Source organism: Arvicola amphibius, chromosome 15, assembly GCF_903992535.2.
Source record: "Arvicola amphibius chromosome 15, mArvAmp1.2, whole genome shotgun sequence".
Lineage (NCBI taxonomy): Eukaryota > Metazoa > Chordata > Mammalia > Rodentia > Cricetidae > Arvicola > Arvicola amphibius.
Genome location: NC_052061.1, coordinates 17203649 through 17225938, shown reverse-complemented (window position 1 = coordinate 17225938; position 22290 = coordinate 17203649). Strand labels below are relative to the sequence as shown.

General features: G+C 42.0%; 1 protein-coding gene across 11 annotated transcripts in view; it reads right to left on the bottom strand.

The window, feature by feature from the left end:
- Positions 1-22290, bottom strand: part of Slc10a7 (solute carrier family 10 member 7) — a 214165-nt gene that overhangs the window by 155490 nt on the left and 36385 nt on the right. Inside the window, exon 5 of one of the 11 annotated variants that reach the window (XM_038312447.1) lies at positions 20047-20147. The exons of the other annotated variants lie outside the window; for them this stretch is intronic. Coding sequence (XP_038168375.1) covers positions 20079-20147 — 69 coding nt within the window. The 3' untranslated portion in view covers positions 20047-20078. Of the gene's footprint in view, positions 1-20046; positions 20148-22290 lie in introns of those variants that run through there. 11 annotated transcript variants of the gene reach the window in all.

Below are 22290 nucleotides of genomic sequence, written 5' to 3'. Positions count from 1 at the left end.
TCTGATGGAGGTAGCTATGGTGGTGGGAACTATAATGACTCTGGAAATTATAGTGGACAACAGCAATCAAATTATGGACCCATGAAAGGGGGCAGTTTTGGTGGAAGTAGCTCAGGCAGTCCCCGTGGTGGTGGTTATGGATCAGGTGGTGGAAGTGGTGGATATGGTAGCAGAAGGTTTTTTAAAAACAGCAGAGAAGGGCTGCGGTTCTTAGCAGGAGAGAGAGCGAGGAGTTGTCAGGAACGCTGCAGGTTACTTTGAGACAGTCGTCCTAAATGCATTAGAGGAACTGTAAGAATCTGCCACAGAAGGAGCGATGATCCATAGTCAGAAAAGTTACCACAGTTTAAATAGGAGGCCCTTCTTGTTCAGGACTGTCAGAGCCACAGTTTGCAAACAGTGCAGCTACTGATTAATGCAATGCAGTGCCAATGAGACGTTCGTTCCTGAGGTCTTTGATCTCTCGTAGCTTTGTCTTTTTCTTTTCATTACATCAGGTAATGTACTACCTGTACATTGTGCTAGTGGTACCAGGAATAAAAAAATTAAGGAATTTTTGACTGTTCAAAAAAATGATTTCTAAAGTAGTCATTTCAAAACTATGTGATAAAAATTCAAGGTGGATGTGGTGGCACTTGGCTGTACTCTCAGGATGTGGTGGCACTCGGCTGTATTGTCAAGACATGGTGACACTTGCCTGTATTCTCAGCACTCAGGAGGCTGAGGCAGGAAGACTGAAAGTCCAAGACCAGCCTGGGATAGACACATACATATACATTTGTGGCTAAAAATTCAGAAAACTAGATGCTAGGGAGATTATTCAGTGGATAATGTCCTTACTGTGCAAGCACGAGGACCAGAGTTCAAGCCTCAGAAACTCCACAAAAGCCAGGCGGGATGGAGCAGTCCATGAGTAATCCCAGACCTTGGTCAGGAGGAGAGAGCAAACCCCAGGGCAAGTTCGCTGGCTATGTTTTGAGTTCAGCGAGAGCCCTTGCCTCAGGAAATAAAATCAAAACTGATCAGGAAAGACACCCAACTTCAGCCTCTGAAATCACACACATGTATTTATAACCATACATATGTGTGCCCACAAACAGACAAATACGCATGAGCGTGAACACAGCTTAAAAAGCTAGAATTCCTAAGAATGTTCTGGATACAGCCATGGAATGAGAGGGTATTGTCACTGATGTCTGTAGCTAACCCCGCCTTACTGAGGCCACACAACAGGAAGACCAAATAAGGGTTCCCAGAGCAGAAGAAACCAGCTATGCCACAAAATGGCCTTAACTTCGCCTGATTTGTAAATAGATATGAAATTTAACTTAGTTTGCCTTTTAAATGTCTCTGATAATTATGAATAAATTTAAACTGCCTCCAAAAACTGGCAAAAATAGTTATTGGCCAATCCTCTGTCATGTGGAAGCCTCCAGTGTGATGAGCAGCCATGCTGAAGGCAAAGCGGCATGTCCATTTTTGCCTCTGCGCCCCTGACTCTTTGATTCTATGGTTTCCTGCATAATCGTGCATTTATTTCTTTTACACAATAACGAACTTTAAATTCTCCTCCCTAATCTGGTTTGATTTCTTTACCTTGACTGCCTGGAAGTCCTAGCTGAGAAATAACACAAGACAAAGAAATAAAGGCATATAGGCTAGAAGGAGGAACTAAATCAGGAATCTATACTTTACTACCCAGCTCCCCTTAAAAACAAGGAAAAGTCAGTGCGGGTTTTCATTGCTACAAAGCATAAAATCTACATACAAAACATCATACTTCTATATACCAACAAGGAATAATTTTAAATTGAAATTAACAAAAAAAATACTATTTATAAGTAATATAAAAACAGGTAAAAGGTATAGAACTTAGATTTTAAAACCTATAAAATACTAACAAGAGAAAAACTTAAATTCCTAGCTAGGGACTCGTTTAGGGCAGAGGCTCAGTCAGGAAAATGCTTGCAGTGTAGGTAAAAGGGGGACCTGAGGTTAGGCCCAGACCCATGGAAAAGTCAGGTATGGTGATAAATGTGTGCAATCCCAGGGCTGAGGAGCAAAGGGGCTGGGAGAGGTGCCCAAGGTTCACTGGCTGGTCGGCCTAGCTTCATGTCCCAGTTCAAGACCCTGTTTCCAAAACCAAGCTAAACAGCCATCCTGAGAAATCACAGGCAAAGTTGACCTCTGGCATCTGGACACGTGTACACATATGTACTCAAACCAGCATAAGTATTCTCACAGATACAAACATGCACACACGCATGCACAATCCACCCGACACATGAATAAAAACAGCTTAACAAATAGAGCTTAAAATTTCCAATATTAACATGTCAAATCTTTTTATATTAACCTAACAGTCATTGTAATGTCAAAATATCCACAGGGTTTTCAGTATAAATTAACTCAATGAGTAAAATTTATTGTAAAATTAAACTTTATTTACTTATCTGCTTATTTGTGAAGGTATCACTTTCTTGAGGAAAAATGAACAAGAACAAATTTGGTCTCCAGATTTCAACACTTACTGAGAGGAGCGGAAACTGGCTCACAGACAGCACATCTGGAAGATGAGCTTCCTGGAGATAGGAGCTGCTTTTTGACAAGAGTGCAAGGGCAGCTCGTGGGGACAGGACAAACTTAACAAGGGACGACCGCTATGCCACATGCCACCCAGACAAAAAGCCAAAGGGAATTGAACCATGAGGCTCACCACATGAAGGGGAACCACTTGATCCAGCCCCTCTGTCATCAAGGCTACCAACTTATTGAATGGAAACTATAACACCAGCTTCATAAAATTATTGTGAGATTAAATTAAATGATTACATAAAAACCCAGGTATTGTACAAAATGTCATGAAATCTATGGCCCAGCTGCTGTTCCTTATACAAGTGTCTGTTCTCAGACATAGGAATCAAAACATATGACAGCAGGTGAAGCACAAGCATTTCTAAAAGGGTCCCCAGAGAAACTCCTGCTTTCTTGCACCCAGTGCTCTGTAGTTCAAACCCCTGCACTTCTGCTCATGGCGGTTCGCGCTTACTGAACTGACGGGGTCTTGAACTCCTGCACCACACCGCAGACAGAGCACAAACAGCTTGTTAAGTGCAACTGCTCGAAGAGGTAGGGTTTAAATAAATGAACGCAACTGAATCGCCAATGAGGTGGAAGAACAAAAGAGAACATGGCTGCTTAAAGGAAGAGTAGTTGCAGGCTGGCAGGACACCTCAGTGGGGAAGGTGCTCATTGCCAAGCCTGATGACCTGAGTTTGGTACACAAGACCCACACGTAGGAGAGAACCAACTCCTGCAGGTTGTCCTCTGCTCATACATGTGCACTGAGACACACAAACACACATGGGCGTATACCCACACACATGCAAGCATGGGCGCACATGGATGTGTACCCACACACATGCAGGCATGGGCGCACAAGCATGTGATATAATAAAAAATATTTAAAAAATAATAATAGAGTGGTCAGTGGGCTGGGCTATATAACTCAGTACAGTGCTTGCCTAGGACGCAGGAAGTCCTCAGTTCCATCTAGAGGACCAAAAATAAAAAAATTTAAAAGTGATTAGAATAAGTTCTTTTAAAAAAATCTGTGTGTATGGGACAGTGGTGACACATACCTTTAGTCCCAGCACTCGAGAGGCAGAGGCAGGTGGATCTCTATGAGTTCGAGGCCAACCTGGTCTCCAAGAGCTAGTTCCAGAACAGGCTTCAAAGCTACAGAAAACCGTCTCGAAAAACCAAAAACCAAAAAAAAAAAAAAAAAAATTGTGTGTGTGTGTGCACATTTGTGTGCGCATATGCATGTGTACATCCCTATGAGTAAATGCAGGCTTATCTATGCAAACCATGGCACACGTGTGAAGGTCAGACAATAATCTCAGATGTCAGTCCTCATCATCCACCCTGTCTGAGGTGGGATGTCTTTGTTATGGGCCACTGCATACAACAGGCTGGCAAGCTTCCAGGGATGCGCCTGTCTCAAGCGCCCATCCCGCTGTAAGAGCACTCGGACCAGAGATCATACGATTATGGCAGTGTTACGGGAGATCTGAACTCATGCCTGCATGAGCCATCGTCCCAGGGAAGACGTGGGTCTTTGGAGTCTGTGTCTTTATGATTGTGCTGCCAAACAGAACAAGAGAAAGGCATGGCACTGGACCACCTGCCGTTATCTTGGGACAATGACGCCCACTCCACTACCACAAACATTAGACTCTTGCTGGGCAGAGGTGGCTCATACACACCTTTAGTCCCAGCACTTGGGAGGCAGAGGCAGGCAGATCTGAGTTTGAGGTCAGTTTTAATAACTACAAAGTGAGTTCCAGGATAGCCAGGGCTACACAGAGAAACCTTGTCTTGAAAAACTTTAAAAAACATTAGACTCTTTTTTTTAACATGTCAATAAATAGCAGTTGGTTATGACTTGAATTTTGCTAAATAATAAAAAATAAACTCACTATTAAAACTTAAGTCTTTGTCTTTTTTTCAAATAAAGACTAAGTATACTTTTCAGTAACTATGAAACACTGATCATTTTAAGTCAGCTGAGTGAGATTTCTCTTCCTAGTGTTACCACTGACAACGTGGATCTTCTCCGATTTGTACAGATGACAGAACACAGTGATTCTTTTTATGTCCTATAAAGATCATGGCTGAGTTTAAAAACAAGCTTCAAGGCATCATTTATATCTACAAATAACAGAGTAATCCTCACAGAAGAAGGAGAGAAAGTTTCCCAATCTCCTGATGGAACAGTAGCCTGGGGTGGAGGGAACCTGCTTGAGAGGACGTAACACTGACAGTGGCTGAACTGGAAGTACAAAGAGGAGCTTCCCAACAGTCTTCCTTCCCCAGGCCGTTAATCTTTATCTGACTCTAATATACTATGTAGATAGGATATATATGAATATCAAATAAACGTGGCAAGGAAATCACACAGACACACTAAAAAGTAGAACACCAGTCAGCAAGCAGCAAAGCACTAAATCGACTTCAAATTTTTATTAAGGGTATCCTTCTGTTAGCGACTGGAGGTATATTAGCTTAGTGGGCCATGCGATTGCCGTGGCACCACAACTAATGGACTGCCAGGAGATGATTTAATAAGAGCCAGCTGAACAGCGGCGGATAAGTAACTCTGACAACCTGAGGCTTTCTTCTGGTCAAATGTTTCATATCTGTAAGTGATTTTCAAAAAAAAGAATACAGAAAGAAAGGAAGGAAGGAAGGAAGGAAGGAAGGAAGGAAGGAAGGAAGGAAGGAAGGAAGGAAGGAAGGAAGGAAGGAAGGAAGGAAGGAAGAAAAGGGGGCTGAGGAGATAACTCACAGAAGGATTCACTCTAACAGCCCAAAGGTTCTTATTTCAGTCCAGAGTGCTAAGACCCTCAGATGTGACTCTACTTGTAACACGGTGAGCGATCTCGCTCAACAAAGTGTTGGGGCCGGGGGGGGGGGGGTAACTTTGCCCCTTTCTAGTCCTGCTAGGAGTAAGGCAAGCAGCAACATCTTCATCAGTCTTAAGAAAGTCATATTCCACATGACCCAACAATGCTACTTCTAAAAACCCTCTATGGAGGGGCTGGGGAGTTAGCTCAGCAAGGATAAGGCGCTGGGTTCAGTCCTCCCTCAACTCTTAGAAAAAAAAAAAACTATGTAAAAACACATTATGACCTAGCTCAAAAGATCATAAGATTATTTTAATAACAAAAGCCATAAGTTTATGAAGGGCTAAGGACACATAGAATATGCCTAAGAATATGGTTATCTACCATATAAAGAAATCATTTGGCTATATTTTCTAGATTATCACTAGGAACATATAATGCTTTCATAATAAGAACCGTACAGAAACACAAAATCTGGCTCTACTGCCGCTGTGTAATATATCATTTAACTGGAGTTTTTAAAATGTAATATATGACAGTGAATGAATAGCAAGAACCTTCCTCTTGATACTCAAGCCAAAAATTACACCTAGGTATGTAATCATGTAATAATATAAACTGCATTCAAAACAAAAATCATTTCAACAGAAGTAGAAATAGTTGCATGTTATTGGAAAGAATCCTTTTCCATCATTATTAAAGTGATCATTCTTTGGAGAAATAAATCAGCAGTAAGTGGGGATGCGAATGTGGCCTGACGGCAGACTGCAAAGACACAGGCAAGGGTCTGAACACAGCGACTGCGAAGAACAGAGACGAGGGTTGAGATGCCAAGAGCCCCCGACAGCATCTGTTGTCAAGTCCTTTGAGTTCCTTTAAAACAAACCTGATTATACTCCTTAAAAAGGCTTCTCTTTAACCTAGTCTTTATAAAAGAAAGTGATGGGTGAAGTCGGCTCCAGATGTGAGGCTCCAGTTCTTTTTTTTTAATTGATTTTTATTGAGCTCTACATTCTTCTCTGTTCCCCTCCCTGCCTCCTGCCTCCCCACTTCAACCCTCCCCCAAGGTCCCCATGCTCCCAATTTACTCAGGAGATCTTGCCTTTTTCTACTTTCTACTTCCCATGTAGATTAGATCTATGTAAGTCTCTCTTAGTGTCCTCATTGTTGTCTAAGTTCTCTGGGATTGTGGTTTGTGCGCTGGTTTTCTTTGCTTTGTTTTAAAAACCACCTTTGAGTGAGTACATGTGATAATTGTCTTTCTGTGTCTGGGTTACCTCACTCAAAATAATATTTTCTAGCTCCATCCATTTTCCTGCAAAATTCAAGATGTCATTTTTTTCTGCTGTGTAGTACTCCATTGTGTAAATGTACCACATTTTCCTTATCCATTCTTCGGTGGAGTGGCATTTAGATTGTTTCCAGGTTCTGGCTATGACAAACAAAGCTGCTATGAATATAGTAGAGCACATGTCCTTGTGGCATGATTGAGCATGCTTTGGATAGATACCCAAAAGTGGTATTACTGGGTCTTAAGGAAGGTTGTTTTCTAATTTTCTGAGAAATCGCCACACTGACATCCAGAGGGATTATATCAGCTTGCATTCCCACCAGCAATGCATGAGTGTTCCCTTTTCCCCACAACCTTTCCAGCATAAGTTGTAATCAGTGTTTTTGATCTTGGCCATTCTTACAGGTGTTAAGATGGAATCTCAGAGTTGTTTTGATTTGCATTTCTCTGATGACTAAGGATGTTGAACATTTCTTAAGAGTCTTTCAGCCATTTTAGATTCCTCTGTTGAGAGTTCTCTGTTTAGGTCTGTACTCCGATTTTTTTTTTAATTAAATTATGTGTTCTTTTAGTGACCAATTTCTTGAGGTCTTTGTATATTTTGGAGATCAGACCTCTGTCTGAGGTGGGGTTAGTGAAGATCTTTTCCCATTCTGTAGGCTGTCGTTTTGTCTTGTTGACCGTGTCCTTTGCTTTACAGAAGCTTTTCAGTTTCAGGAGGTCCCATTTATTAATTGTTTCAGTGTACCTGCTGCTGGAATTATATGTAGGAAGTGGTCTCCTGTGCCAATCAATGTGTTCAAGTGTATTTCCCACTTTCTCTTCTATAAGGTTCAGAGTGGCTGGCTTTATGTTGAGGTCTTTTTTAAAAAATATTTATTTATTTATTATGTGTACAATATTTTGTCTGTGTGTATGCCTGCAGGCCAGAAGAGGGCACCAGACCCCCATTTCAGATGGTTGTGAGCCACCATGTGGTTGCTGGGATTTGAACTCAGGACCTTTGGAAGAGCAGGCAATGCTCTTAACCTCCTCTGAGCCATCTCTCCAGCCCATGTTGAGGTCTTTGAACCACTTGGACTTGAGTTTTGTGCAGTGATAGATATGGGTCTATTTTCATTCTTCTATATGTCGATATCCAGGTATGACAGGATCACTTGTTAAATCTGCTTTCTTTTTTCCATTTGATGTCTTTCGCTTCTTTGTCAAAGATCAGGTGTTCGAAGATGTGTGGATTGATATCCGGGTCTTCTATTCGGTTCCATTGATCCTCCTGTCTGTTCTTATGTCAATACCAGGCTGTTTTCAGTACTGTAGCTCTGTAGTAGAGTTTTAAGTCAGGGATTGTGATGCCTCCAGAAGTACTTTTATTGTACAGGATTGTTTTGGCTATTCTTGGTTTTTTTGCTTTTCCAGATGAAGTAGAGTACCATTCTTTCGAGGACTTTGAAGAATTTTGCTGGGATTTTGATGGGCATTGTGTTGAATCTGTGAGGCTCCAGTTCTTAATTTGTTTCTAGGATGCTCAGTTTCTTGCAAAATGAAGACATGGCTCCGCACCCTCACCTGTCTATCAAACACAGAGCAACATTTGGAGACGGAAACCACTGCTATGTATTCTGGAGCCATTGTTAAATTAAGCTGGGTTTGTGGTGTACACTATAATCCAGAACTTGGGAACAGAGGCAGGACGATCAAGGCCAGCTTGGAGTATATAATGAAGCCATGCCAATCCCAATCAGTTCACTGGCTGATTACATTTAAAACTGTGTTGATGAAGCACACCAAGGGTTAGGCAGGCTAGTGCTGAGTAGCACACGCTTGCCCCTTTCTCCCATCTTCCTTCTATCTCCCGCCGCCTTTCTCTCACCACAGCCGCTGGCCCAGAAACTTGTGAATCAGGTTCATATGAAAGTCGCTGGAGACAGGTTTATGAGTTTACCCTTCTTCTCTTTCTAAGAAAATAATGACATGAAAGTAAAATATACTACTTTTGCTTTGAAAACTGTGTTTGATCTATCTTAAAAACATACCATGATTTAAAACTTATTCCTGAGAAAAAAATCTATGAACAAAGCAAGGTCCGTGGGCATAATCGAATTCTGGTAGCCTTTTGAAAAGTGTTTTTGATTCGATATCAGATAATTAACTTCAGTTCTTCATTCGACCACCAAAAGATAGCATCATCAAAAGAGGCTGTTGTTGTTTGTTAAATTACTTGTGTGTGTACGCCTACATTTGTGTATGTACAAGAAAATGAAGGTGCCCACAAGGCCATAAGGCGTCTGATCTGCTGCACCTGGAGCTTTGGCTATGCGCTACCTGATAGGGATGCTCTGCAGAAGTGGTGCCAGCTCTTTCTCACTAACAACTGTCTTAGCATCAGCATTCCTTACTGGAGCAGACAAAACAGAGCCACCTTTGGATCTTTCAAGGCTACAATAAGGTCTACACAAAATCTACTTATGCACAAACTACCCACTATGGCCAGGAGGTTGCAAGGCCTGAGAAATCAGGGGGCAGTTAGCGCTCCCCACCAATCATCCTCTGCATGCCCCGCCCATTCATTCTCCAGAGTTCTTCATCATCTGTCTAACTGGTTTTTGTCAGGTACCAAGTGAGTCAACTTGCACAGACTGACTCCTTGAGAATATAAATGAGAAGCTTACTAAAACCAGCCCTCCATCTCTACTCTCGGTTAGCTTTTAAATTCACGAGCCGAATCATAAGCCTAATTAAAGATTTTCCCAAGATGTCATTTAGCCAGTTTTTCCCCTCCTTTCCCGCATCTCCATCATCTTTCTAATCTCAAAGTTAGAAAAGGTTTACATCTTTTAGAGAAAAAAAATGTGGATGTCTTTTTAAAATGAATTCCCTCAACTACTCCCTACATCTACTTTCTAATCCCCAACTCACTTAATTAAATTCAGTGTGAATTTAAATTGCAATTAACATCTTTTGAGGGATTACATGCTCTAATCACAATTATACAGTGAATATTTAAAACACATACATTTTGTTACATTATCTGAAATGCAAATTGGGAGTCCAAAAAAGATGTGTAATAAAAATGTATAGTACTGAAGTCTTTATTATGAAAGCTGAGGGACTGGAATTGAGGTTGGAAAGAGGAAAGCACAGAAACCAGTACAAAAACAAATTGCCTTACATCCCAAACCCCTGGAATTGGCCCCACTTGGCTCCCATTTAACCTAACTTTATCACAGTTTAAAAATTACCTTGCAAGGGGTTCGGTTAACCAAAATGAATTCCTTTCCTTGCGCTGTCTGTTTCCTGCTAACTACCGGGTTTCCACACAGCTGTCCTGACTGTTTTACTAGCAGAGTGGCTGAGCTCTTACTTTTCCCCTCTGTGATCATTCAGACACTCTCAGGTAACTAGAACACCAAGTCAGTACGCTCCACATCAGCCAGCTATGGAAAGATCTGGAGCTATGGCTCGCGGGCTAAGAGCACTGTGCACTAGCTGATGAATCAAGTGTGGTTTCCAGCACCCACACCAGGCAGTTCACAACAACCTGCACCCAGCTCCGGGAAATCTGACGTTCTCTCCTGGCCTCCATGAGTGCCTGCAATCACGTGGGCACATAAAAATAAGGATAAATCATGCTTTAAGCCAGTTCCATGTGTACTGCTCCTTCCATGTTTTCTTTCTTCTTTGTTCATGCTCCCTTAAGTCTCTGTGATCCATATGACACCATATCTGAACAAGGATAAAGATGGACACACTGTGCTGTCTATGTGTCCCCAGTTCATGGGCTATGAGGTGGGGACGGGGAATGACAGACTGCTTTAAAAAATTTTTTAAAATCAAGCATTCTCTAAGACAGACTTTCTTACTGCCCCGGTGTTGGGGCTCTCTGTGTGTAGTATTACACTAATTATGATCTTCCAGCAAGACTTACTTGAAGCCTACACTATCTCTTGGGAGAAGAAGGAGAACATTTAAAAAGTATAATCGTTTCACCATTTCTTTACCTCTTATTTTAAAGTGATTTCTTCAGTATTAATAACTACGGCTCAAACTCAATCTATTACTTCAAATGATACGGCCAAAGGATAGCCCTGGCCAGAGCTCCACTGAGGTGACCTGCAGATGCATACTTTATACAGTGATACAACAGACATACGGATGTGTGCACAGGGGTAGATATTCCGGGCACAGATACGCACGTGCCTATACGGGCACACTATACCCCATATATCTAACTAAATAGGTAATACAAACATGTTCTAAAAGGATTATGCAACAGCTACACAGGACTTCTTAGACAGAAAGAGTTCGGCCCCCTTTATTATAATGTCAAAAAGCATAATTTTGCATGAGCATGTGCACGTGTACACATGCAAATGTACATATACACATGTGTGCTCACAGAGACCAGAGAATGGCAGGTCTTCTCTCTATCACCCTCCACTTTATCCCCTCAAGACAGTCTTTTACTGGACCAGGCGCTTGCCATCTTTCAGCTAGACAGGATGAAATCCCTCCTTGTAAATCTACAAACTGCCCCTAGAGTGAGCAGGTATGTTATTCTTGGAAAGACAGTAGTAAGAACAGCCAGCCCTGCTTCTCAGTGCACAGGCACCTTGCATGTACCATTCATATATATCACAGCCTGTGCAGCAGGAGGGGTGTTAAGAGAAGACAGGAGACATGCAAAATAATTCCCAGTCCCACACTGTCCTCACACTTCCCCACATTTACACACTCTCTAGCAGTAACTCCAGAATAAGAACTGTAACAAGTGTCAAGACATCACAACCCACGGCCTGCACTGAACTGAAAGCAACATTAGAAACCCCAAATGATCCAATACCTTGGAAACTGCACTCGCAGTGGACTGGGAGGAGCGCCTGAGCCCAGTCCTAACTGAAGAGCAACTTGTTAGTATCCTGGCACCCCTTGGGGACCTGGCACAGCCACCCCTCTGCGTATGGCAAGCAGGTCCTAATTTGTACACAGGTGCAAAGTCCCTTTAAGAGGCAAGCCCCGCCCACTCCCCATCTCTTCCCACCAAGGCAAGCAGGTCTCTGTCTCTCCATCTCACCTCCTCTATCCCTCTCCTCCCTCCCTGTCTCTCTGTCTCTGTGTCTTTCTCTTCCCTCCCTCCCTAATACCTCTTCTCCTCTCAATAAACTCCACATCCAAACTATGTCTGCATGGTGTATTCTGTCACCTGCCACAGTCATGACCTGCAGTGGGAAAGCCAAGGTCCCAACACACTGTATCATAGCACAACTGACAGCTGGTGCTTCTGGGAGAGGAGCAGCCTGCAAGGGTGTGGTCACTAGTGGGCAGCCACGCTCCAGTGAGAGAATCCACACCTAGCTGGAAGTGGATGGGCAGCACAAACTGAACTCCCTGGGTTATTTAAAAGCGGGGAGAGGGGAGACAGAAGGCAGGAAGTTGAGAGGTGCTTCAGGGTGGGGAAGTAGGGAGTAAATATAACAAAAACACATTGTTTGGAATTCTTGAAGAATAAAAAAGGAAATTCCACTCACGCAAAATACATAAGGGCAAGAAAATGCCCCAGATCTCCTTACTTCCTTCATTCCAAAATAACTCTTTAAGCTGTTCCTTAAACCTGCATCAAAGATGAGGAGAGATAAAAGTGAAGGTTTAACACAAAACATAAACCTTTAGGTAGCCTACAAACGTTTGTTCTATAAATAGAGAATAACTGCAGATTGAGTGTTAAATAATAAAGACACAAAAGAAAGAGGTTCTGTGGGCACTATGCCTGCCTCCCACTAAGTCAGACAGACCGTCTTAACTTCCAGTACAACCCAGTGTGTTAGAAGCACTTCCCAGGAGCAGATGCCAAACCACAGCAAGAAAATGAAGCCAACAAAGACCTGAGAAAAGAAGGCTTTGCAAAGGGTACTGTGAGAACTTCCAAATAAATTTTCCCTCTACTCAGGGTAAAGTCTTCCTGCAGATTTCCTGGCCTCATTTGCATATCTGTGCAAGCCTATTCTCAATCTCTTTTTTTCCTTTCAAGCCCCTTTGCCCTTTCAATCATGAAGCATATTACTCCACTGTCAGGGCAAAGCAGTTCCTAACAACAGGGAACCCAGCTGGGATAGGAAGGGGGCAGCAGGCTCATGCATTAACATAATAATCCAACTGTGTTCCCATAGGCCCTGAGGGCAGACAGCATATTAGGTAGGCCTCCTGTGCAGACCCTGGTGGAAGCTACCTTATCACCTGCCCATCAACCTGTGGCAGCCAGAGCAGGCTCTGTCGCGATGGCTCCCGCCAAGCAGTGGTGCCCAATTACCTTACCACAGAAGACAGAAACCCATTCCTATGTCTGTTTAATGTGCCCAGTGCATTTCCTTATTTATGATTTGAATCTCCACTTCGGCACCGTTTCCAGGAGACTGACTTCTTGCCTTTTAACTTTTTAAAAGTCTAATTGTCTCAAGTCTGGTCTGCTAACTCAAAGGGAAACGGGAAACACAAAAGCCCAACCAAGTTGGTGAGAAGCTAACTGCTTGGTCACCAGTTGTCTGAAGATCCTCCCATGGTCTCAAAGGGCTTGAGGTAATGTGGAGGCATCACTATTTCACACAGAGAAGGAAGGCAAACCTACATCCTGTCCTCTTGCAGCGTAAGCACTTCCCCACCTGAGCCCATCCTCCCAGAACCCATGAGCTATGGAGCTCACTGACCTAACTGGGAAGGTGAGTGCATAGATCACTATAGCTTGCTGAAGGAAAATTGAGAAAAATATGACCAAAGGATTTTTTTATTCTTAAATTATTATTGAAGACCCTTAAAAATAAATAAATAAACAATAAAGGCGGCCCACTGGTACGCCTTTCACTGTACATGTGGAATCTCTGCTGACTGAGGTCACAGCTGCCAGGTTCTGGAAGCTGCGATTTGCTCTGCATCTGGCTTTCTTTCCAAGCTTCAGTATATGATGCAGGTGAAGAAAAGCCAGGCGCTGTGTGCCCCAAAGAAGGAGGGCATTCTTGACCTCACACAGCTCACCTTCAAAACCAGAACCCCAAAGGACGAGCCACTTCCGTTCATTAACATGGTAAGTAATCTCATTCCCTGGAATCGTTTTTTTTTTTTTAGAAAATTGCAAAATAAGGGGGTGTGACTTGGGGTTGACTTTAACCTGGAAACAGTGCTTTTAGAAGTAGGCCACAGAACATTATTTACCAACACAACACTGTCAGTTTGGCTAAGGGTACATTTTCCACTGATCATGTTCCTAAATAAACTGAGTTTCCAGGTTTTTATGGGTATTTTAATAAAAAAAAAATGAATCCTCAAACAAAAATGTATTTATCTACTAGTTCTATGAATTTTAAATGGCAAGGAACCAACACAATTTTTCAAACCAACAAGCTGGTGTTTTCTGTGTGTACTCTAATAATCAGGCAGAAATTAAGAAAGGAGGGCTCCATCTCTATCGGCACAGGGCTTCCAGAGCTGTGACCTGGCAGCCAGTGTCCACATTCCATGAGCAGATGGGGGCTAGGGAGCACTCCACACCCTGCCAGTTCTTCATATCTGCACACACCAGACAGGGCTGTGAATGAGGCAAGAACCTCAGCATGAAGAAATTTGTTTGCCCTTTAACGAACACCTGGGGAAAATTCAAATCAAGGAGAAGGAAAAACTCCTAAAAAATGTTTTCTTCTGTGTGTAAATCCTGAGCTATTTAAGTCTCAAAACAATATAATATGTTATAGGGTGATGGAAGTGCACATACAAAATACTAAAACTCCATTATAAATATTAATGCTTCTATGTGTGTTAAACAACAAAATTATACGCATCTCCTTCTTGATCTGTCGGGGACACTAGAGACTCTTTATTCTTCATAAATTCTTACATCTTGACAAAATGTAATAGATCTTCCAAGTCATTAAATGTAGAAACCTGATTTTTGATTAAAACACAATAAACAATAGCTCTGTGTGGTGGTAGCAGGATAAACAGTGGCACGGGCTTCTGCTCTGGGGTAAACAAAAGAAACGCATTTGTATAAAGCAAAAGCATAGCTATTCCATTAGCAGAAAGTGAATTTTAATGTACATAGCAATCTATACGATAGCTAGGAGACTCTGGCCTCTAAAGCGGTGGCAAAGAAGGTAATAAGGGTAGGATTTACACTCATTCTTAGATTTGGCAGTTCAACCTTTGATGAGCTTAAAATTTTTTAGAGCCCAAATACTGAACATAAACACACTATTTAACATTGAAGTGGGTGTAAATATCACTAGGAAATCCTGTGAACGAAGTGTTATTTATATTCGAGTATGATATAGCAATTTAATAGTCAGCAGCACCCCCAGCCATGCTAAGCTACACTCTCCTTCCCTGAATGAGCCGTATCTTGTGGACTCTGCAGAGAATTACTTGGGAAGGTGTCTCCTCTTCGCAGTAAGGGAGATTTCATCTCAAGGATTCCACCCACCCAGTTCAGTTTGATGTAGACATGTCTTCAGAGATGGGATGCAGCTACTATATTTTGACATTTCTGCCAAGAATAAAATTAAGTATGAAATATCAAAATTACATGTTGAAATAGATGCCATCTTGCTTTGTTTCTTTCTGAATAGCCCTTCAGCTGCTGAGGCACAATACATTTTTCCCCAGGCAAAATCCCCAGGCTACAATAACTAAGTCTCATCCTTTCTGGAAACACAGCTTCCTAAACATTATCCTTAGGTGTCTGACTATCAGTTAAAGTTCTATTCCATACTTAATCATGCAAATCTTACCTTAAAAAAGGAAAAAAATAGTACATTTAAACTATCACTCTGATGCCATTGATGACAAGTTAATTCCCTAATATTTCTGAGCTGTTGACCTTTATTTCAGTAGTAGAGTGAGATGCCTCATGAAGTTCAAGGCTGATCATTCATATACCCCAACATAACTTTGTTTCCAGGAGTGTGATTTTCAATGTGCTACCAGCATTTGGCACTGGAGAGAGAATCTCCCATTATCCAACACTGCCCCCCTTCTTGATCCTCAGCCTCTCAAGGTAGCTGAGCATCAAGACACCATTCCAAACAGTAGTAAATGTCCTAAGGTCAATAGTTCACACCTAGCATGAAGATAACTGTAACTCATTTAAAATTATAGAAATTTATTAAATAAATAAATTAAACAAACTGCTAAAAATTAAAACTTTCAGACTATTATAGAGTAAAAAAAATCATAAGCTTTTGTGCTCAGTCCCAAGGTTTCCAAAGAAAGAAAAATTAAAATCCATATTAAATCATTGCATTCTAACTTATTTATACTACAAACATCTCACTTAGCAAGCAATTCTATCATCAAAGCTTAAGGATTTCTACTTCAAAAACCATTCAAGTACTAAGTCATTATGCACTGAGTTAACAAAGCTTCAAAAGGACCTTAACTGGTGGCTATTGCAGTTTACTTCCTATTTCTAATCAAAACTCTTCCATACAAACTGTATGAAGAAACACAAGAGCAAAATGTCAAAAATAAACAAATAAACAAACAAAAACAAATATATTTTAAAGGTATCTTGACTTCAAAATTTGGGTCTAAGGATATGTTGCTTTGGAAAAGAGGTTCTACTTCTGTTTCCACAGAGGATGAAAATCTGTGGATTCCTTCCAGATGAGTGTGGTTTGATCAAACAAGACTCCCTGAAACAATGGCCCAGATGGTCCAACATCCATGATGGTTTCAAGACTGCTGACTGAGATGGACCTACTACACACGACTGACCTGATTAACAGTGCCCCCAATCAGCAGGAATTAGTCTAGACAACAGTGCCCAAATTCCCTAAATGTTTGTTTACATTTAAAGAGAGATATGCTATAGATATGAATACTTTGCATTGGTATGGATCTTGGTCTATTGATACAAATTTTAGGTCAATTTTGTCATATGTATTTTTCTGCTCTTGATTAAAGTATTGTGTTTGTGCAGCCCATTTAAAAATGTTATGTATAATTAAGAAATACAGGTTAGCCAGGCGGTGGTAGACCATGTTTTCAATCCCAGCACTCAGGAGGCAGACACAGGTGGATCTCTGTGAGCTTGAAGCCAGCATGGTCTACAAGAGCTAGTTCCAAGATAGGCTCCAAAACTACAGCAAAACCCTGTAAGAAGAAGAGAAGGAAGACGAGGAGGAAGAGGAGGAGGAGGAGGAGGAGAGGAAGAAGAGGAAGAAGAAGAGGAAGAAGAAGAAGAAGAAGAAGAAGAAGAAGAAGAAGAAGAAGAAGAAGAAGAAGAAGAAGAAGAAGAAGAAGAAATACAGGTTAATAGTCATCTATAATAGTTTGTAAGTTTGTTAGGTTTTCTAGATGCACAGAGATGTATTTCAGTTAGATAATCTTCAAACCTTTCAAAGACCTACGGAATGTAGCACTTAAAATGTTTTAAGAACTTAGGACTTTTCATGACAGTGAGACACATCTGCTCCTGGCAGCTCCAATCTACTTCAAGAGAATGATGGATATTGAAGAGGTTCCTTATGGATATTGCTAGACATTTGGGAAAAAAAAAAACTGCTCTTGCCTGGACTGCTTGATGTTATGCTGTATGAACTGGACATACAGGACCCACAGAAAAATGACTGCTGAACTTGCCTAAAGGTAAGAGACAGTCCTTTGGGGTTCCTGCTTCATGAAAAAACAAAAAGACTCTGCTAGACATTCTGCAGGACACAGAAGAAAGTAACTGACGAACTGTCAATACAGGTGGAACCATCTTTGAAATTTCCTACTTCATGGATATTATGGGCCTGTAGGCTAAAGACAGATGTTCCAACATTACAGAAGAACTTAGGGTGACTGTCTGGGCTGTGAGATGTCTCTGTTAATTCTAGAGTTTTGGAAGTTGCTTACGTCTTTGATGGAGATAAAGAATAGTTATAATTATAGTTTTCCTTAGTTATGATAAAAGATAAAGTAGATATAAATGTTGTAACTGTAATTCTTGCTTGATACCTGTTTTGTTATATGTAATCTTGCTATGTTAAAGTTAAAACCTTTCTTTTTATTTAGACAGATAAGGGAAGGTGATGTGGGAGGTGATGTATGCTGTCAATATGTTTTATTGCCATGGGTTAATAAAGAAGCTGCTTTTGGCCAATAGCTTAACAGAGTAAAGCCAGGCTGAAAGAGAAATATAGAGAGAGTAGGTAGATTAAGAGAGGAGACATACCCCAGAACAGAAAGAGACACGTGGTAAAATATAAAATAATGGAAATGGGTTAATTTAAGATGTAAGAGTTAGTTATCAATATGCCTAAGCTACTGGCCAAACAGTATTGCAAATAATATAGCTTCTGTGTCATTATTTTGGAGTCTGGGCAGCTGGGAAAGAACAAACAGCCTCCCCAACAAATTCTGTCTACAGGAGCCAACTTGGAGGATTCACCTTGAGCAGGTCAGTCAGCGCACTCCTCCCTCAATTACCAGGCTCTAAGAGCCCAAGTCTTCCCACCTTTCCCTGGTCCTGATGCCTTCAATCACCAGGTCCAAAAGAAAAAAAAAAAAAAAACTTCCCTAATCTTAACCTTGTCCTCTGCTCTGCCAGCATTTGCCAGGTCCAAGAGACACCAGACAGTTCCACAGAGCCTGGACAGGAGTAAAGACACCAGCTACCCCAGGATGGGACAGCATCCCAGCTGTCTCAGGTCCCACACACCCCAAATCAGAAGGAAGCAGTCTCGAGAACTCTACGCCCTCATCCTCTTAACCTGCCATGCCTAACTCCTCACCTTTTTAATAAAAAAGAAGTGAGGAATGTTAGAATCCAGGCACAGCTTGGCCCTGCCCCTTGGGCATAGTCACTTCTCAGGCTATGGCAAGCAGTTCCGCTAAAGGCAGTGCAAAGGTCCCTTTAAGAGACAAGCTCTGCCTGCTCCTGATCTCTCTCTTTCTGCCAAGGCAAGCAGGTCTGAGCCTCTTTCCCTCTCCTCTCCCCTCTCTTTCCCTTTATCTCTCCATCTCTCCCTCCCTCCCTCCCTCTCTCTCTCTCTCTCTCTCTCTCTCTCTCTCTCTCTCTCTCTCTCTCTCTCTAATAAACTCCACACTCACGCTCTCTCTGCACGGTATATTCTGTCATCCGTGTGGTTTGGGCCCAACCCGCAAGGGACAAGGGACACTGCAAAGGTCCCTCTCACACCGTATCTTACAAGTGCCACCTTAGGGGCTTTACTCCTGTGTGGATACTTAACTCCGGAGGGAGATAAATCAATTAGCCCCTATCAACTACTACTAGGCGCTTCATTTTCCTCAAGGAGTTAAGAGAATCCTTGACCACTATATAAAGAAAACAAACTGCACTCCATGGCTAACACATATCTCCAATTATATTTATGGATGTGTTTACAGCCTCTGTGTCAAGTCTACATTGCCAGGACTTAAAAAATGAGTTCCAGCATTTTAAAGCTCTAAGACTGGCTAATCATGTCTAATCACAGTGGTTTACAATGGCATCCAAGGAAAACAGGAAAGACACATTTATAGGCTGCTGTGCAATGCTGAAGAGAGAAAACAGTAGGAAGGTAGGAAAGACTGCCTGCCAAGGCCTCACCAAGAGCCCCAGACGCCAAAGTCAGAATTAGAGTTATTCTGCTTAAAGACTGTAAAGGTTCTAGAATTTTAAAATAGTGTATGTATTCGTAGCTCCCAACTCGTATGTGACCAAAAAATGCAGACTCTCACGAATGAAGCAGACAGGTTAAGAATGATAAGCTCACTTAACAAGTGTTAGTAATTCCGAAGTGAAGAGAAGGATACGATTAATAAGGACAGAGTCCCACCACTGAGATTTATTCTGAATTCATTTGAAAACCACAAAGCTGTGCTCTCAAAGCCCACTCCAAAACAGTTCAGGGTTCAAACAAGAATGCTTGACAAGCAAGGCAGCTGCCGTGAAACACAGCCCGCCCGGTGCACACACATGCCAGGCAGACCCTCACCACCGGTTTACATGCTAACTCACAGCCGCAGTGCCCCCTCCTTTCATTAGCCCATGATGATGCCCTTGACGGTTCGCCTTTTGGGGCTACGAATAACAGCTTAGAGATTTAAATCAAGCGTGAGCCCTTTTCATTTCAGGTTTTATTGGACGGCAAACTTCTTCCAACTAGCTACATAAAAGAAAAATGATCCAAACAGAAATAAGCTCACTAAAAATTTAAGGTTATTCCAACAAAAGGGTTAATTAGGAAAACAAATTTTCTCTGACTGTTAATAATGGGAACGACACACACTATGTGCCCATAAGTAATGCGCAGGTATCTTTGATCTTCAGCCCCATGCGGTTTCGGTTGCCTACTGTAGCCTGGCCTCTGGGACTCTCTTAGAACCAGACATCTGGCTACTTTGTTGTTTCAGACTAATCTCCTCCCGAGAGAGCTCAAAAATGACACCAGGCAAGGAGGGTCCTGGCAGGGAGGGTCCTGGCAGAGAAAAACAGTACAATATTAGCAGATTCCTTTCAGGGTGGAGGAGAGTATCCAAACAGCCTTCACATTTCTAAGGGTCTTTGGGAGCATCTCAGTCTTAAGGTTTCAGTCTGGCATGATTTTAAAGGAATGGACCGAGTAGCTGTTGAGGCCCATCAATCATCTTTGCAAACCCACTGAATGTTAATCATAAGTTATTGTAATGTATGGGAGAAATTTATAGGAAAAAACAGAAATCAGATTAGTTCTTCGACCATCTGTTAGGGTCACAGAATGAATGATAAAACCAAGATGTTTAATTGTCAGCTGAAGGCTTACACCAAAATCGTGGGGCAATGGCTGAGATCGCAAACCCAGGCACACGCCTCCCAACACATTAAGCCAACTCCCTGGCCTATTCCTTTTCTTAGCTGGGATTTTTCTTTTTTCTAAAGAACCTTCGCCACCAACCTCCTGGGAAGGTTTTATAAAGTGGGCTTCTGTGAGATGCCTCTGAGGAAATCAGAGTGAGAAGTGATGCTAAACATTCAAAAGAAAGGATGAAAACGGTATTTTTGTAGTCATGGTATCATCAATATTTTCCCCAAGGCAACAAATTACCATAGATATCATAATACCTGTTTAGGGATTATTTTTCAAGTCCTAAAATCTATACAGTTGGAGACAGAAAAAAAAAAAAATCCTTTACCATTTGCTCCACAAATGGACTATAAATCAATCAGGATAGATGTTTGATAAGAATTCTGATCCTTTATTGTAAAACCACATTTCATCTATTTCTAATACATGACTGCAAATTTAGGCAAAATCAGAGATTACAGGAACACTGCAACACGGTATTGCTCTTATATGGTGACAGAAAACTCACCAGGCTGTTAAAATGCCTAACTGTAACGAGAAATTCCCATTGCATGCTGTAACTACCTTCTTAAGGACACCGACAAGACTGAGATGTTTCACTGCAGACTCTATTTTACCACAGTGCCACCTATCCCAGCGTCCGTCGTAACAAAATATCAGCTGGGCTATTCAGCAAAACACAACCAGGGAAGCAAACGTATCACTGGTTCAGATCAGCACAGCACAAAAGAATTCCAGGGGGAAAAGCAGCCGTGTGCGTGGAGAAAGGATTCCGAGCAGCTCGGGCTGGCCTTGAACTCCTGATCCTCCTGCTTCTAGCTCCATGGACTTGGATTACAGATGTGCACCACTGTGGACATGATATTCGATCTAAAAGACCAACACAAGGACTAGCCTTCTTACCACAAAGGAAATTCCTTTTATTTCTTTGGGTAGGAATTTGAGTATTTAGGCAGATTCTCAAGTGTGTTAATGTTCTCCATTTGTTTAGAGTTACAGATCTGAACATAAGCTTAAACGTGGTCCAAATTCCCCTACACTCCACCACCCCACTCCTAGTCCTTAAGCCACTGGGGAAAAATACATAGGGGAGCCGGGCGGTGGTGGCGCACACCTTTAATCCCAGCACTCGGGAGGCAGAGGCAGGCAGATCTCTGTGAGTTTGAGGCCAGCCTGGTCTACAAGAGCTAGCTCCAGGACAGGCTCTAAAGCTGCAGAGAAACCCTGTCTCGAAAAACCAAAAAAAAAAAAAAAAAGAAAAAAGAAAAATACATAGGGGAAAAATGAAATGAGTGAAAATTAGTATAAGTCAGCCAATTTCCTGTAGGTTCTACCCCCCCAGGTCACCCAGACCACCCAGGGATTTAATATTTCATTTGAATACAGCTCAAGATTTTCTATTAGCGGTAGGAGGTGTGCGTGTGTGTGCATGCGTGTGAACATGGGTGCACGTGCCTATGGAAGTCCAGGGTTGAGGTCAAGAGTCTTCAGGGGAGGTGGAGTCAGGGAGAAGCCACGGAGCTGCTGCCAGAATCAGACATGCCAAAACTTTGCCAGTAAGTCACTGCCACATGGCGATACACAGATGAATAGAAATGGGTTAAATTATTATGTAAGAGTTAGGCAATAAGAAGCCTGAGCTAATGGGCCAAGCAGTGATTTAATTAATGCAGTTTCTGTGTGGTTATTTCAGCTCTAAGGGCCTCTTCCTACACAGTGGGGACTTCCTCCATCATTTTCCACCTCACCACCGAGGAAGGGTTCCTCTGATATGGGA